This window comes from Amblyomma mixtum, chromosome 10, assembly GCF_055824585.1.
Source record: "Amblyomma mixtum isolate Tamu chromosome 10, ASM5582458v1, whole genome shotgun sequence".
NCBI lineage: Eukaryota > Metazoa > Arthropoda > Arachnida > Ixodida > Ixodidae > Amblyomma > Amblyomma mixtum.
Window position 1 is genome coordinate 21,292,234 of NC_143021.1, and position 17,423 is coordinate 21,309,656.

The 17,423-nt window shown below is 51.7% G+C and overlaps 1 protein-coding gene across 1 annotated transcript in view; it reads right to left on the reverse strand.

Annotated features, from left to right (window-relative positions):
* LOC149325319 (uncharacterized) overlaps window positions 1-17,423 on the reverse strand; it is a 139,933-nt gene that overhangs the window by 42,239 nt on the left and 80,271 nt on the right. Inside the window, exon 6 of the mRNA XM_089564232.1 lies at window positions 783-819. Coding sequence (XP_089420358.1) covers window positions 783-819 — 37 coding nt within the window. The remainder of the gene's footprint in view (window positions 1-782; window positions 820-17,423) is intronic.

Consider the following 17,423-nt stretch of genomic DNA (forward strand, 5'->3'; position numbering starts at 1 on the left):
GAAGCGTGCGCTGTCAAGATCGACGCGCGCAGAACAGCAACAGCTGATTGGTGGAACACAGCAGGCGGGCGAGGCTTCTCGGGAACTGAACAGAGGACACCAGCTGCGGACTCCCGTGAAAGGCAGCAGCCGTTTCAAAGTGGAAGAAGATTTTATAAATTCCTTACAGTAGGCTATAAATCTAAAGTACTGAACACCACTCTGCTTTTTCTCTGAGCCCGAATGTGAAGAGTGGCTCGATCCCCAGTGCCTCCGGGTGTCAACCGGTTTGGAATCGCCACAAGATGTTATCCAGCCTGATACTCGCGTTCTCCTGGGTGTGTTTTTGACCCAACCTTGACTAGACGTAACCACGTTCTGCCTCGACGCTCCATGGCCAACAGCTGCCCTGACACAATTAAAATGAACTCATCAAACATGAAGAACGCACTAAAAAAGAAAAACAACTGATTGCGCAACCTCAGAAAAAGCTTGCGGCACCAAGCAAGACCAATCGGCATGCACTTGTGAAGAGGTATATGGGCCCAAAAATGAGATATATTGCAACCACACAAATATGTGCTCTGTATCCTGAAATGGCTCCTCGAGCGCAACCCCTGAGAGCAGTACCTTCTTACCTCTTAGTAGGCAATCCAATAAAAAATGCTTTTCATGGACAAAATTCTTGTGACAGTAGCACTGGGTGTTATCGAATCTGCTCGCTGCAGATTGCGTAACTTGAAGAGCTGTTCTGCGGCATTCCGCGTGCACTTCTAATACATCATTCGAGGTGGCGAGTCGACAAGTTAAAAGAACAGCGAGGCTGCAAGAAACGAGTAACTACCAGAGAGCTCCTGAAAATATCACACAGTGACCGCTCCTATATGCGTAAGAAAGAAAGAAGTGCCGTAGTGGAGAGCTCCGGATTACTTTCAGCCACAAGGGGACCATTAACGTCAACTGAAATCGCAAAGCACACGTGTGCTTTTTGCGTTTCGTCTCCATCAAAACGCGGCCGGTTCTACCCCGACCGCGGCGACCGGTTCGACCCTGACTGCGGCGGCCGCGTATTGATGGAGGCGAAACGCAAAAGGCGCACGTGTGCTCTGCGATTTCAGTTCACGTTAAAGGTCCCTATGTGGACGAAATTATACCGGAGCCCTCCACTATGGCACTTTGCTTCCTTTCTTCTTTCACTGCCTTATACCTACCTTACGGAGAGTTCGGGTGTCCACTAAGATATATGAGACAGTTACTGCACATTTCGTTCCTCAAAAACCAATTTTAATTTTTTCAAGTGCAAACAGGAGCGCGGCGCTTCAATGCCGCACAAAATAAAAACAAATTACGAGAAACTTTAGTGGCTAAAGTGGTGAAAGGCGAAAGCCTGAGTGCTGAATTCTACTACGCGATTGTTCACTTCACATTATGTTGGTGCATTGACTGTCAATTGATGAAGCTTAATCTTTGCCTTTACGAGTGGACCGCGACAGCGTGTTGTAGCGCTGCCAGCGAGTCCACGGAACGCCACCACTCGTTCGGCGCGATGCGTTGCCCTTTGAACGCAACGTTTTTTTAGGAAAGGAAATGGCGCTGTAATTCTCTGTCATCTCGGTGGACACCTGAACCGCACCGTACAGGAAGGGAGGAAGTGGAGTGAAAGAAGAAAGAGGGGCCGTAATGAAGAGAATGAAAATTGTATTTGAGGAAAGGAAATTACGCAGTAACTATCTCACCTATCTCGCTGTACACCAGTCGCGAAAATTGTATGTGAGGAAAGGAAATTGCGCAGTAACTGTCGCACATATTTCGGTGGACACCCGTCAAAATTCATTCGCGGTGACGTCACGACCATTTGACCAATCTGTAACGCGGACAAATTTGCTAACACGTTTTGGTCACGACAGTATGAGCCATTAAAGGCTTTCGCCTTAAAAACTGAGGACACTTATGCCTGCTTACGTGGAGGAATGCGAGAGCATGTCTTTCATCTTCGTTTTTTTTTCTGACTCATAACGTGGAGTGCGGCATTTCGTCATTTCCGGTTGCGACAAACTACACAAGTTCATAATTTTCGGTTACGACGTACGACACCACTTCAACATTTCCGGTTACAACATATTGCTAAGCTTCGCTACTCTAGTTAAGACGTACGGCGCCGATTCGTAATTTTCGGTTACATCACAATTTTGATACGAAAATCGGTTTTCGGGCTATCTCGTGAGCCCCACCGTTGCCTGGGGCTAACTGTGTGTGGGGGTCCACATTCTCTACTTCCAGGTAACCGTAGACCCACCCGACTGTCGGCGACTGAATGAGCGTCCGAAAACCAACACTGAAATCACCGAGCACTATAGAGTGCAAGAAGGCCTCTGCCACCGCCGGACCGAACTTTAAGAACAGAGAGGCAGTCGCTTGGCGACGCCTGCAAGCTGGGAATTTCCTAAATCCATTCTGGTCGTTCCTCACGCGAATATTCGATAGACCTGGTGATACGTGTAAAATCGGCGGAGAAAGGGGCCCTCTTGATCATATAATCTGACAATGTCCGGACTGCCCAGGTCGCCCGACCCTAATCACAGATTGGGACAAGTTTCGTTCCCTACGTGCTCAGAACGCCCCTACCCGGATTAATAACCTGGACGAGTGGATCTCCAAACTGCAGGCAGATGTCTCTGCTACTACTCAAGAATCACCTATCACGGCTGATCAATCCATTACAGACAGCCGTCTCCTCCACCTATGGCAGGCCCGCGAAAGCCTTCAAAACCGCTGGAAAAAACAGCGCCACAATAGAACGCTTCGGCGTAGAGTAGCTCAGATAGACAAACAGATTGAGGCGCACACTATCGCACTGACTACCCAGCAATGGGGTCAAGTTTGTGACAACATGCGTGGACAGCTCCGGCTAACTCGCACCTGGCACCTTCTCCGTTACCTTTTAGACCCAGACGGTTGCAAAACATCCAAACGAGACACCATTTCCCGCATAGTCCATCAACACCCCGGCTCAGACCAGGATCTTCTCGATGAACTTCGTGTACGCTATCTCAATACTACTTCCCCGGACCCTCTCCCCCCCTACATGGGCGGTGCCAACCCTGCCCTCGATCAGGAGATTTCGGAAGCTGAGGTAAGATTCGCTCTCACTCAGATCCGTCCTAACTCTGCCCCGGGACCGGACGGCATTTCCAACAAAACTCTCCGTAATTTAGATGACCCGTCCATTGAGGCCCTCACTGCCTTTATGAATGATTGCTGGAGAGAGGGTAAAATCCCCGCAGCATGGAAACATGCACGCGTGACTTTCATACCGAAGCCAGGCAAACAACTAGCTCTCGAAAACCTCCGCCCCATCTCCCTCACTTCTTGTGCTGGGAAACTGATGGAGCACGTCATTCTCAACCGTCTCAATAATTACGTTGAAGATAACCATCTCCTACCTCGCACCATGTTTGGCTTCCGCTCAAATCTCTCTACGCAAGACATTATGATCCAGCTCTCACGAGAGATACTGTGCCCCTCTACCAGAGCAGGCACAAAGGCTATTCTAGGGCTTGATTTAACTAAAGCATTTGACAGCGTCTCGCACCGAGCTATTCTCACTAACCTCTCCCTGTTAAATCCTGGTCGCCGTACCTACGAGTATATACGTACTTTCCTCTCTGGTCGTACAGCTGAACTTAGCTTTGGCTCTCTCCTCTCAGACTCTATAAACCTCGGTAGCAATGGCACCCCCCAGGGATCCGTTCTCTCCCCATTTCTTTTCAATGTCGCCTTGCTCACACTACCTTCTAAATTAGACGCTATCCCCCGGCTATCCCATACCTTATACGCAGACGACATTACCGTCTGGGTTTCAACAGGCAACGATGCTGAGGTCGAATCCGCACTTCAACAAGCGGTCGATGTCATTGAGCGCCATGTAGCCGCAGCCGACCTCTCGTGCTCCCCTCAGAAATCCGAGCTGCTGCTCATCCGAGGTCAACCCGGCCTCCACGGCCATCCTCCCATCTGCATTACTGCTAGTGGTCAGCCCATACGCGAAGTATCCACCATTAGGGTATTGGGGCTCCTCATCCAGAGCAATCGGAAAAACACCGACACTCTAGCTAACTTACAGTCTCTGTATCGCAGACCATTCGTCTAATTCGTCGCATTGCTAATAAACATAGAGGCATGCGAGAGGCTGACCTCCGACGTCTTGTTCAGGCGTCTGTTATCAGTCGCCTCACATATACCCTCCCTTACCTCTACCTTAGCTGCCAGGAACAGGACCGCGTTGACTGCCTTATTCGACAGGCTTACAAGGCGGCTCTTCATCTCCCCCACCGGACCCCCACGTATAAACTACTGGCATTAGGGGTCTACAACACTGTGACGGAGCTCTCGGAAGCTCATCTCACTTCTCAGTACGAGCGTCTCACTCACACCTCCACGGGACGTCACATACTCGAAAAGCTTGGAATACGCTTCGAAACAACCGCACCCGACAGGGTCCAGCTTCCACACCATATCCACAGTAACCTTATCGTTACCCCTCTTCCTAAAAATATGCACCCAGAGTATCATGTCGCTCGCCGCAAGCACAGGGCTAAGTCTCTGCACAAAAAATATTTAACCGATCAGACAGCAGTCTATGTCGACGCCGCTGAATACCCCGACCGCGAAGCTTTTTCGCTCGCGGTTGTAAACTACTGTGGACGGCCGCTAGTTGCGTGCTCCATTCCCGTCAGATCGCCTGAAGAGGCCGAGGAGGCGGCCATAGCCTTGGCGATGGTCTCCACCTCTGCAGAAACCATCTTCAGCGACTCTAAATCGGCGATTCGTAGTTTCGCCAAAGGCCGGGTCTCCCCTGTCACCCTCTCTCTTCTCCACTCCACCAAACTTCAACTCGGCCCGATCCAATTGATCTGGGTCCCTGCGCACTCGTCGCATCCAGGCAACGAGGCGGCCCACAATTATGCCCGAGGATTCGTCGACCGGGTTGTGGTGTCGCCCGTCCTGCGGACGGCGAGAGTTCGTGTGGTCACATTTCATGACATAACCATGCACTACCGCTTAGGTAGACTTCTATATCCCCCCGCACATAGTTCTCTCACCAAACCCCAAGAAGTTGCGTGGAGGCAACTCCAAACGAACACCTTCCCCAACCCCGCGATATATGCCCGCATATACCCTGGGGTCTACTCCCCTTCCTGTCAAATGTGTGGCCAACATGCCACTCTATCCCACATACTCTGGGCTTGCCCTCGGGACAACCCCCGTCGAGGCTTGCAGCTCTCGAATCCAGACCAGTGGGAGGCCGCATTGCACAGCTCCGACTCGGACACACAGATCCGGGTTGTGACAAGAGCCCTAGAAGTCGCCGAATGACACGGGCTCATGGCCACTTGATGGGGCTATAACCCCACACCGTCAGATACATCTGTCGACGAAAATAAAGTTTATCCTCCTCCTCCGGACTGCCCAGTTGTTGTGACCGAGAGAAGGATGAAATAGAAAGTGCACGGGCCTGCCGACTGGCTCAAGGCGAGCTACCACCGCTGCCGTGTGGAGATCGAGGAGAGGTCAAAGAGAGGAAAGAAAGAAAAGTAAAGAAAAGACGCGCGTCGAAACAACCGCGTCCGCCGAAGCGGACGCTTGCTGAAAGAATGCATAAGCGGTCGCAGCCGCGCTCGCTCTCAAGGAGTCAGGAAAAAGCATTAAAAATAGAGATGCCTCTTGATCTTATAATCTGGCAATGTCCTGACTCCCCAGGAGTAAGGAAAAAGCATTAAAAATAGAGGTGCCTGGGAGGCCTTGCTGCGGAGCCAGTCCTATGCCGAACAGCAATAAATCATCCACCTGGCATCGGAAGCCGCGATGAAACACTAACTTCGCCTGTCTTCATCGCGGAGGCTCCGGTCCCCGTCCCTTGAGACTCCGCGCCGGGGGCGGGGAGTAGGAGGCCTCCTACATGGGTGGTGGTGGTGGTGGTGGAACTTTATTTCCAGCGGATATAGAGGAGCGACCCGAAGTCACCCCCCGCTTAAACGGCTGCCGCTATCCCTTGGGCAGCGGCGGCGTCTTCAGCCAGCTGGAGGAGCTTGATCTGTGTCCCCGGGTCGGGGCTGAGCAATAGAGCCTCCCAATGATCAGAGTCGGTAATGAAGCGACTCGCGGGTAGGGACTGCGGGCAGTTCCAGATCATATGATTTAGATCGGCTTTGGCATCACAATTTTTTCATTTGTCTGAGTAGAGTCCATCTGAATAGAAGCTACACAATTGGGGATTCGGATAGGTTTTAGATTGAAGTTTACGCCAGGCTTTGGCCTGTTGCTTGGAAAGCGTTTTATCTGCTGGGGGAAATCTGAGTCTTGCAAGCCTGTAGTGCTGCAGGATTTCTCTGTAAGAAAACTACCTGTCCTTGCCGGAGTATAGGGCGGGTGGACTGCACGACCAAGCTCGGCGGGACAGTTCTCGAGCTAGGTTATGAGCCGCCTCATTACCAGCAAGGGAGGCATGAGCAGGCGTCCAGATTAGGCGAATGCGCCGCGTGGGCTGATAATTTAGCAGAATCCGTGCTGCTTGTGGAGAGATTCTTCCAAACGTGTAGTTCCGTATTGCCAATTTTGAGTCGCTGACAATGGTTTCTGCCGAGGATCCCGCAATGACTAGAGCAATGGCTGTTTCTTCTCCAACATGTGTGTGCTGAGTGCGTATAGTGCCCCAGTTATGAATGTACCACATTCCGTGGTGACCACAGCTACCATCTCGTCAGCCGAAGAATCTGCTGCATCAACATATACCACAGAGGTATCATTAAGGAAACGTTTGCCTAATGATTTGGCTCTCTCTGCACGACGTTCAGCGTGGAAATCGGGGTGCATGTTCCGAGGTAGTGGAGGAATGACCAGAAGCTGGCGTATATGCTTGGGAAGGTCAGTTGTTGGTCCGCCTTGTCGTTCGTATGTTATGCCGAGTGTGGACAGAATGCGTCTGCCAGTTGGTGTGGCCATTAGTCGTTCGTACTGCGAGACGATTACCGCTTCAATCATCTCACTTAGGGTGTTATGAAGACCGAGACCTAAGACTTTCTCAGTCGCTGTGTGCATGGGTAGCCCAACTGCCTGTTTGACGCATTTTCTGATTATGGCTTCCACTTTCTCTTTTTCAGCTGACTTGAGATGTAGGTAAGGGCATACGTAAGCGATGCGGCTGATCACAAAGGCTTGTACTAAACGGAGAGTATTGCTTTCCCTCAATCCCGAGTGGCGGTTACTAATGCGGCGAATGAGTCGCATAATTTGCTGCGAGGTTCCCTGAAGCTTCTGAGTTACGTCACCATTGAAGCCTTGTTCTTATAGAATTAGGCCCAGGATTTTAATTTTGGGTACTCGAGGAATGGGGACTCCGCGAATACTGACTTCGATGGCCGGTGGGGGTTGCGCAAGGGATCTGATTTTGCGGAATATGAGAAATTCAGATTTGGCTGGAGAGCACCGCAACCCTCTGGGGTCTACATAGTTCCCCACGATATCGATGGCATGCTGGAGTCTCTCTTCGATTTCGGCATCACTGCCCTCGGCTGTCCACAAGGTGATATCGTCAGCGTAGAGGCTGTGGTGGAGTTGCGGGATCTGCGCTAATTGGTGTGGAAGTTTCAGCATTGCAACGTTGAAGAGAAAGGGTGACAGGACCGATCCCTGCGGGGTGCGCTTGTTGCCGAGGGGGAAGTCACGCGAGTGGAGACCTCCTACTTGAAAATGCGCCTTTCTACCTGTGAGAAAGTCGCGGATATAGTTGAAGGTGCGGGCTCCCACCCCGAGTTCATGAAGGTTCTCCAAGATCGCATCATGTCTGACATTGCCAAAGGCCTTTTCCAGGTCGAGTCCAAGAATTATTCTGGTGTCCCGCGTTTTTGCCTCAATAATGTGATGTTTGAGCTGAAGCATTACATCCTGCGTAGAAAGTTTTAGTCGAAAGCCAATCATGGTTGGGGGTACAGCTCGTTCTCCTCCATAAACCTGTTTAGGCGGGTATGAACTACGTGCTCCATGAGCTTACCTACACAAGACGTGAGCGAAATTGGCCTGAGGTTCTCAAGGCTGAGTGCCTTCCCGGGTTTTGGAATGAGAATGATCTCTGCCGTTTTCCATATTTGTGGGATTGAGCCCTCCGACCAGCATTTCTGCATATACTCAGTTAGTGATTGTAGCGACTGTTCATCTAGGTTGCGGAGGATCTTGTTGGATACTGCATCTGGGCCAGAGGCGGATTTACAGTTTAGCCTGGCAATCTCTGCCCTAACCTCATCCACAGTAATCGGATAGTCGAGCTGCGTGTTTTCCGGACCAGCATAATCTGGGAAGGCTTGGATAGGAGCATTGCCAATATATGTCTTTAAGTTCAAGGAAAAGGTCCTCTGGTGTGCCTGCGTATGCATGCACAAGCTTTTGCAGGTTCGGCCTCTGGGTGGTTTTGCTACCTGCAGGGTCAAGTAGATGACGGAGCAAGTTCAAAGTCTTAGAGACTCCCATATTGCGATCCATGCGGTTGCATATGTCCTCCCAGTTTTGCTGAGTAAGTTTGACCGCATGAACCTCGATCTCCTTGTTTAGCCTAGCTATTCTTCTGCGCAGATTGCGGTTCCACCGCTGTCGTTTGAGTCGGTTCTCGAGTCCTCTCTTTGCCTCCCATAGGTGAAGAAGCCGGCTGTCCGCAATCTCCAGGCGGTCAGCCTGCTCTAACGTACGGGTGGCTGCCTTGGTATCTTGGCAAAGATCCTGTGCCCAGACATCTATGTCTAGTGTATCGGGGGTATCAGCTTCTCGGGCGGCCCTTTTAGCGCGGAACATGTCCCAATCGACAAGGGTGGGAGCTCGAGTGCTACGACGCTTGGGGCCAGTTGAAGCCACTATTTCCAATATGTAGTGATCGCTGCCGAAATTTTGTTGAGTGTTTATCCATGTTGGAGTGCGCGAATTTTTAGCAAAAGTCAGATCGGGAGTCGTATCCCTGGAAACACTGTTGCCGCAGCGGGTGGGGACTACTGGGTCTGTAAGAAGAGTCAACCCACACTGTTGTGCGGTGAGCCACAATTTTCGACCTTTAATGTCCTCCTGTGGGTACCCCCAAGCCGGGTGTTGCGCATTAAAGTCTCCCGTGAAAATGACGGGGTGATTGCCTGCAAGTTTCAGGGTCGCCTGAAAGAGCGGGCCAAAGCTTGCTTTCCGTAACTTTGGGCTGCTATAGACATTCAGCACAAACAGACTGTGGTCAGGTTTCCTAGGCGGAATTAATTCGACTAGCACGTGTGTGACATTTGTGACTGGGGTATCGTGCTGGACAACCGTAAGATTTCGCTTGACGAGAGTCGTGACTCCAAGCGTGTCACCCCCGATGAAAAGGATTGATATCCAGCTAGCTTGCTATTGGTTTGTGTCTCTTGTAGTGCGATTAAGTCCGGTCCGTTCCTATTGTGGAGGAATTGTTGGAGTACAGCTCGTTTGCGGTTAAATCCTCGGCAGTTCCACTGCCAGATGGTGTAGTTTGGTTGTGGCGCCATATTGTGTAGTCTGATACCGCTTCAGAAGAAGCGGGTTTGCGAATTTTGACGGGAAAGAGCCTACTCTCTGCCTCCTGCTGCCAGGTGCCTAAGTTAAGTAATTCCTGCCGGTGTGTGCATAATTCTTCCATGATGGAAGTCATTGTAAGCTGCATTTGAATGAGGGTGTTGGTAGTCTGCGTTTGCGCTTCTTCAATTTTGTGAATGCTGTCGGCTAGCTTTTGTTCTTCGGAGAGGGAACCGCCCGCTTTTCGCTTAGGCGGGGGTGCCCGCGGTGATTCAACATGCGTGTCCGCTCCGGCGGAGGTAGAAGGGGTAGGGTTATTGGCGCCAACGGTCATAGGCGGTGACCCAGTCTGCATTTGTTGCTGTTTTAGAGCGGCATTTTCTTTCTTTAGTTCCTCCACCTCGCGAAGTAATTTCCCTACCAGCACTTTCAGGTCTGCTAGCTCAGAGGGGTTGGAGTTAGATTTCTGGGAGGCTTTATTTGCCCAGCCTACCTTTTGCGTGCCGACGGCGTCCTGGTTCAAACCGGGGTTCCGTGGCTAGTGTGAAAGAGTCCTGGATTTGGAGGCGGACCGGCCTCTCTGTTGCAGTCGTGGAAAAGAGCTGGATCGATGTCTATAGTCCGCCCGCCCCCTGCTTTTGGAGCGGCTGCGTCGCTCTTTAGTCTGCGGCGTCTCTTGGCTATGCTGGGTCAGATATTGGCGTTCCTGTTCCCAGCGGCGTTTGGTCACAATGTATGGAGTGCGGTAGATCTCGCGGCATTTGTTGCTGCCCAGCTCATGGCCCTTACCGCACAAGGCACACTTAGGCTCACAGGTATGCGTTTCAGGAGGGTTGGCCATGCCGCATCCGCGGCAGCGAGCGTTTTTCGGGTCCGGGCAAACGTCTCTGCGATGTCCGAGTTGTCCGCACAAAGAACACACTTCGTATTTTTTTTTGTAGAGGCAGCAACGAATCATGCCACCACCGAAGCTGATCCAACGGGGAACTCTCACCGTTGAAGAGAATGAGGACCGTCTGCGACTGCGCACCCATGCGCCGGACACCACATATTGGAGGATTTCTGGGATGCTGAAGGTTCGCTAGGATGACAGCGTCCGATAGATGTTTGGGAACGCCTTGGATCACTCCTTTACCACTGCCGTCCGGCGTGGCGACATACGAGGTGATGGCGATCTTGTTCTCGCCGTAGGTGAGCTCCTGGATGCTTAAGTAGCGTTCCACTCGTGCCGCGGAATGGGTGGCCACCAGTATGGTGTGTTGCTTGAAGTTGAGGAGCATGCAGTCTTCAGAAGATCCAGACAAGAGCATCCAACTGGCACTCATTTCGTGGGCCCAGGAAGTCGCCCCCACCTGGGGGCCACACCAAGCCCACCTGCCCTAAATCCCGCCAATCTATGGCAATAAAGTTGTTTCTCTCTCTCTCTCTACAGAAGATTCCGCCAAGGTTACACCCGCGGCGTCACGAATGAGTTGAAAGATTCCGAGTTGGCCACAGCTCTCGAGTATACGGAGGCCGCCCGATGGCCGGAGTATCACCTTGGTTACGCCCTTGGGTAGGCGAGGTAGGTTCGACGCCACCGATATTCGAGCAAGTCGTCGGCCAAGCTTTTTCGCAGAGGAGTCGGCAGATTGCCGCATGCTGCCCTGTCCCTGGGCGCAATCGGTCCCATTGTGTGCCGCGGGGTCAGTCCATCGGCGTTCGTGACCGGATCGTTGAGATTCACCGACGGTGAACCAACCATATTGGTGCGAAACTTCTTCGGGGGCTATATCAGTTCCCTCCACGGTGACTTCCATATCCAATGTTGGACGAAGATCCCACTCAGAAAATGCGGCACAGCCCCGTCAGAGCGGGGTCGCTAGGCCTGGCGTAGGCTTAGCGGGCCGTGCGTACCGGCGAGAGCCGAATCAGGCAAAAAGGGACTTGCCGATGCGTTCGATGGCGTTATCCGAGCTTCAAACACTAAATCCAGGCGAGAGCGGTGTTGACCGTCGCTGAATTCAGCGGTGGGCATGGGTGAAGCGAGGAGCGTTCGCACGAGCGTCCGATCCACGCCACGTCCAGCCTAAAAGTACTACATGGGTGGAAAAAAAGTCTTCATAATTTTCCTAAATCGCTTTTTGAGGGAAGAAAAAGGCGCAGTAGCTCTCACATCTCGACATTTTGGTGGAAACCTCAACCGCGCCTTACGGTAAATGGATTGGACTGAAAAACAGTTATTCAACGGGAGAAAGTGGTGTAAGGTTAGGTCATAGTGGCGCTAGATGACCGTTAGGCCGTGGCTTACGGCGAGCTCGTTGGCTCACTCCACTGCCCGGTGGTGGATCCCTGGATTGGGTGTATACCTGTTGCAACCGGCGTCGTCGCTTCGGCGAACGCCTTTGTTGTCGCAACACAACTGCGGGTCGGTGCTGAGCAGTACTGCCTCCCACTGCTCGGAAGTTGCGAGCTCAATTAGGTCCAGGGCACGGTGGACCAGGAGATGTGGATTCTCCACCTTACGGGAAAAGGTAGTCTCAGAAAGCGTGCAATTGAAGGTGCATATGTCATAGGTCCGAACCACTGTGACAAGCTAGTCGCCAACTTGACTAAAACACGTAAGCTATTTGCAAAGAGAAATGCTATGGCACCAGCCGGAGCGCTGTACGACGAACGATACCTCAAAATTTTGTGCAAATGTATTCGGAAATGCGGCCAGCACACTGAGGTCAGTCAATGATGCCTTTGCCGAGATTTCTTCCAGGTGTATCCGTTCTCGCTTCGGCGAGCGCGGCCTCGGCCGCTTATCTGTTCTTTACCGCCACCCTGCCCGAGGTCGACGTCTCTGAGACGCAGGCCTCCCGCGTTTGCGAGCTCCTTGCCATCCAGGAGGCTACACCAGACCAGCTTCAGCGGAGCAGGCAGGTGCGGTGGCGGGACTTGACGTCGCATTCGTTACCACCAGACGTCCGCGACTTCGGCTGGCTGCGAGGCTGGAGTGTCCTACCGACGGGGGTCCGCATCGCCGCGTGGGGCATCGCTCCTTCTTCACGGTGTCCCCAGTGCGGTGCGACTGAGACCCTCGAGCACGCCATGTTCGAGTGCGTCGTGGCGCGCACTTTTTGGAGATTCATGTCTCGCATGTTTTTTGTTTCTTTAGACGCGCGCACCAAGCGCGCGACTTTTTTGAGCGCCTCCTTCTTTGCGTGGGCGCCTTTGTTTTGTGGCGCCAGCGTGGCGTCGCCTCGTTGCAGGGTCGGCCTCAGCGCGCAATGTTCCCCCTGCTCCAGCGCGTACGAGCGCGCCTGTTCCAACAGGCGTGCTTGGATCGTGTCCAACTACCAGAAGAGGAGTTTCTGCGGCGGTGGAGCACCCGCTTCATCGCCGTGGACAGGGGTCGCGTGACGGTGCGGCTCCTGCCATACTAAGTGTATATTGTGCGCGGTGGTAGCTCTAGTGCGTGCTTCCCCCGCGTGTGTCGGACATTCCTGGACACTGTGGACACTTGTGGTGTGTTTGTACATAGCGAATGTTCCCGCCTTTTTGTTGTCGCGAAATTGTGTTATTGGGGCGACGTAAGTCGCCGTGTTGCATCTCTGTCTTTATTTGAGGGACCGCGGTCCCTTGTACGCATTTTCGGCTCCAATAAAATTCTTTCATCTGTTCTTTGAGCAGCGTCCGCTCCGGCGAACGCAGTTGTTGCTGCGACGCGCGTCTTTACTTTCCTTTTTCTTTTTTCTCTGATCTCTTAACTCTCCTCTATCTGCACGTGGCAGCTGTGCTGGCTTCGCTCGAGCCAGTAGCAGGCCCGTGCAATTACCTTTTCATCCTTCTCTCAGTCACAACAACAACAACAACAACAAGATGAACATTGAGCATTGCTCAGGGGTTGTACCTGTCTCATGCGCCGTATTCTGTGGATCCATTTTGCGGACAGCGTCCGCTGACGCGTTGCCGTTCGCATCAGCCATATAATGCGCTTGGTGCTTAGCACGCTTTGCACGCCGGGGAGTCTGGACATCGGGAAGACGCTGCCGCACCGCCTGCGGCTGCGGATGCCTCGTTAGCGTCGTTTATTCGAACGCTTCAAACGGTTCGCGCGAGTCTCGCTGTTTTCAGGCGGATTTTCTTCACTGCTTTGTTCGCGATTTGCAAGTCTCGGCTTCGTTTGCGCATCGCGAAATTAGTAATGCCTCTAAACAGAAGGGACCCGTGGGGTGTGCTGCGACTCAACTGCAATGAACCTTTTTGCGAGTGCCAGCACTGCGTTGTCGTCTATTCGTCGGACTCTCCAACAAGCGAACTCTCTGCGACTATTGCGACCCCTCGCCAGGTGTTCATGGCAGAATAATGGATCTAGGTAAGTGGCTTTTGTTTTGTACCATGAAAGTATTAACGAGTGAAAAAAGTTGGGCAAGTTTGTATATATTCATTATTCACAAAAGCGCAGGAAACACGGACGAAAGGGGAAAATAGACAGAACAAGCGCTCAACAGAGCTTGTGTTGTCTATTCTCCCTTTTTGTTCGTGTTTCCGGCGCTGTTGTGAAAAACAAAACTATTAACGACTTGAAAAAGTCTTCGTTTAGCGAGTGTCAAATAACGTATTTTGGCAGCTTACCAGAGCGGGCTCATTTCTAAAGATTGTTGACTGGGTGCATTTCGAACCTAAACAAGGGTTAGTAGATTTGTACCAATGCATGGCTGACCTTACTCGCGTACTTTGTGTTGATATTTCTGCTTATCTGCCATGCTTTCTTCATCCAAGCACGGCCTTAGCTGCCTAGTTTCATCAAGTGCTGTCTCTCCACAGTACGGTGATAATTAGTTGCTAAATATCTATCGGCATGCGTATGCTTGCGGTGGTGATGTGCGCGAGTTAGTGCATGGATATGGTAATATTGTTTGAGACCTGAATTATAGAACTCTGTACGTCTTTTCTGTACTTGTTAATTTGTTTCCGCCCCATAAGTATTTGACGCCAAGCTTCGGGGAAATGTAAAATTATTAACTTTGTGGCGCTATAGATCCATAGTCCGTACCTTACAGATTACGTAAGCGAACCTGCTTGACTGAGGCTTTAGTGCAGCATAGACGGCGTGCCGGGAACATGGATAGGGGGACAGAATTCCTCAAGATTATTCCATCCCGTGCTTTCCTTCGTATTCTACCCGGGTGGTACAGAGCAAGAGAGGGGAGCTTTCGAAGTGCCGCAGGAGAGTTCATATCATCATTTCGAAAGGTTAGCGGGCTTAGCAAACTTAGAAATTTAAATTTCTTCCAAAGAAACATGTCCTTTTCTGAAACCGCTGCCCCTCACCCGCCAATACCGCGTTTACATGTGCGCTACATGCTCCGTGCTTGCTTTTGTATATTCCAGATCGCACGCTTCCTTTGTAATGGTATAATATTAGTATTATTCCACCATATTTCTAGAATTCTGCACGTTGTTTAAAGCGAAAACTGTACTGCACTATGTTCCGCGAGTTTCGCCGACTCCTTTGCTTTGACCTTCAGCGACCTTCAGCCGCTCCGGAGCTTCGCTGGCTCGACCATGTGACTATAGCAACGTCACTCGCTGAGGCAGTTCCGCGGACGGAGCATGCGCTGTCCTGCTGTTAGGCCGCGTGACTCAGTGCGCTTGGCCACGGTTTAGACAGGAGAGCACCGCTCGTCTTTGCATTGGACGCTTCGCCACGAATCCCAGCGAAGTTCCAGATGCTCCTCGAAGTCACGCCCGACCTTTGATCAATGGGGACGCACGCCCAGTGCGACAAGGAGGAGACTGCACAGCTGATGCTTTGTGTCGGTGCGCGCCTGCCTTGGCGCGTAGTACAAGCAGAGGCGGACCATGCCTATAAAGAAGGGCGTTAACCGCTATCGTTAGTGCGAGCCGCCGTTTAAGCTTCTGAGAAACGCGCCCGCTCGACTCCCACGACCACACCACTCGCCCAGCCGCGATTCATATCCACTGCCACCATTCACATATTCAAGGCGAGGACAATCACCTTTACGAGATGCTTGATCACGTGGACACCAGGCCATGAGGCTGTCAAAGGGAACCAATGTGCGGACGCCAACGCCCGAGGATACGCCAACCGGGAGGCGCGCACCAAAGGGGAACTGGACGCAGTCACTAGACGGTATGGAGCCATCTTAGAACACCAAAGAGCCCTCCGGAGGACCTACCCTCCTCCCCACAAAGGCCATAAAGTTTGTTTTGTTCGTGAACCTTTGGCTTCGGCTCATTCTCTACATATAAATACGAAGGAAGTTCAGGCCAGCAAGAGCTTAAATGAACCAAAATATTGGCTTCATCGCGAGAATCGATCTCGGATGATGCAAGTGAAAATGAACCAGTCTTGCCCTGTAGAAAAGTCTCGAAGAAAGTAAAAAGAAAGAGAAATGAGTGGGGCACCACCAAAGCAGGTGAAACCAAAAAGCAGAAGCCCTGGAGAAAAGTCAGGAAGAGAATGGAAAGAAAGATAACTAAGCTGAAGGCAGCTGAGTCGGCTGCAAGCGAGCTGCCCGAACATCGCAGTAAAGTGAGGAAGAAGCTGATACGAACGTGTCCAGCGTTTTTTAAAGAATCAGCTTGGAGACGAAAGTGCAAAACAAACAGCTCACACCGAAAAGAAGGAAAACACGAGAAGTGGAGCCGTCATGAGCAAACTGGCTTTAAATTTCTTCGCAAGAGACGCGCTAACCACAGGAAAAGTGGAAGGGCTGGAAGTATGAGCAGAAGCACCTAGAGTCGTACGAGTAGGAAGCTGGGCAAGAACAGGGTACGGAAGAGAAGCCTCAGTACAAGATGGAAGAAGAGTCGAACCCGCGACAAGAAGAACAGACACAGTCGATTGCGAAAGAGAATTAAAAGCGCGACTTAAAGCTTGAACGAAACAGTAGTGTTCCGAGCCCACTGTATAGGCCAAACCTGGAAGTATAGGTGAAAGTATGCATCGTACTTGTGTGCTTCTTGTTTGCAATTTTGTGTCAATGTACAACGGAATTGCTGCTTGTTTTTAAGTGCATTGTGGCCATTTCATTTAGTTAAGTATTCTAAAACATTATTGTATTGATGTATGTATTTTGCGCTCGCCCTTAGGTTTGTGAGCGCATGCAGGTGCGCGCGAATATTGTCATTTGTGAATAGTGTTCCGCAATATTGTTAATGGAAGGGGCAATGTCACAGAACTCGGCGCAAGTTTGAAAAAATTACACAAAAACAGCGCCGCGCGGACGGCTCTCACCTGCGCGCGTCGTAAAACGGGGGAGAAGGAAACCCCGGAAATCACAGGACTGCCCCCTCCAACACAGCTCGCCGATGCGACGCGCGGGGGGATTGCCGTCGATTGTTCTCGAATGTCGGAAATGCTTCTACTGGAAACCGGCGAGAGGGCGTAGCGTTGCGTGTGCTAAGACATGCCACCCTCCTCCTCTGTACTCGCGCGTTGGCGGCGGCGCCGCGACAGAAAGTTCCAGATGCTCCTCGAAGCCACGCCTGGCTTTTGACCAATGGCGACGCGCGCCCAGCGCGAAAAGTAGGAGACGGACCAAGCCTATATAAGAAGGGTATTGACCGCTACCAGTTAGTCCGAGCCGCCCTGTTAAGCTTCAGTGAAGTGCGCCCGCTCGACAACCGTGATCCCACCACTCGCCCAGCCACGGTTCAACGAGGCAGCGCCCGGCAGTCTGCGGGATGGCACCGTCGTGAACCTCTGGCCGTCGAACAGTCGCAGTGCGCGGCGACCAAATTGTGCTTTGTTTGTTTGCCTCTCTGTTGTGTTAGTGCACTTTATCTGCAATATCCATTTTGTATTGTATTCTCTCTCGAGTTTAACACTGCACCACTTGCATTGTTTTGTTAATCACTTTGTATGTGCTTGTACTAGTGATTGTGAAATC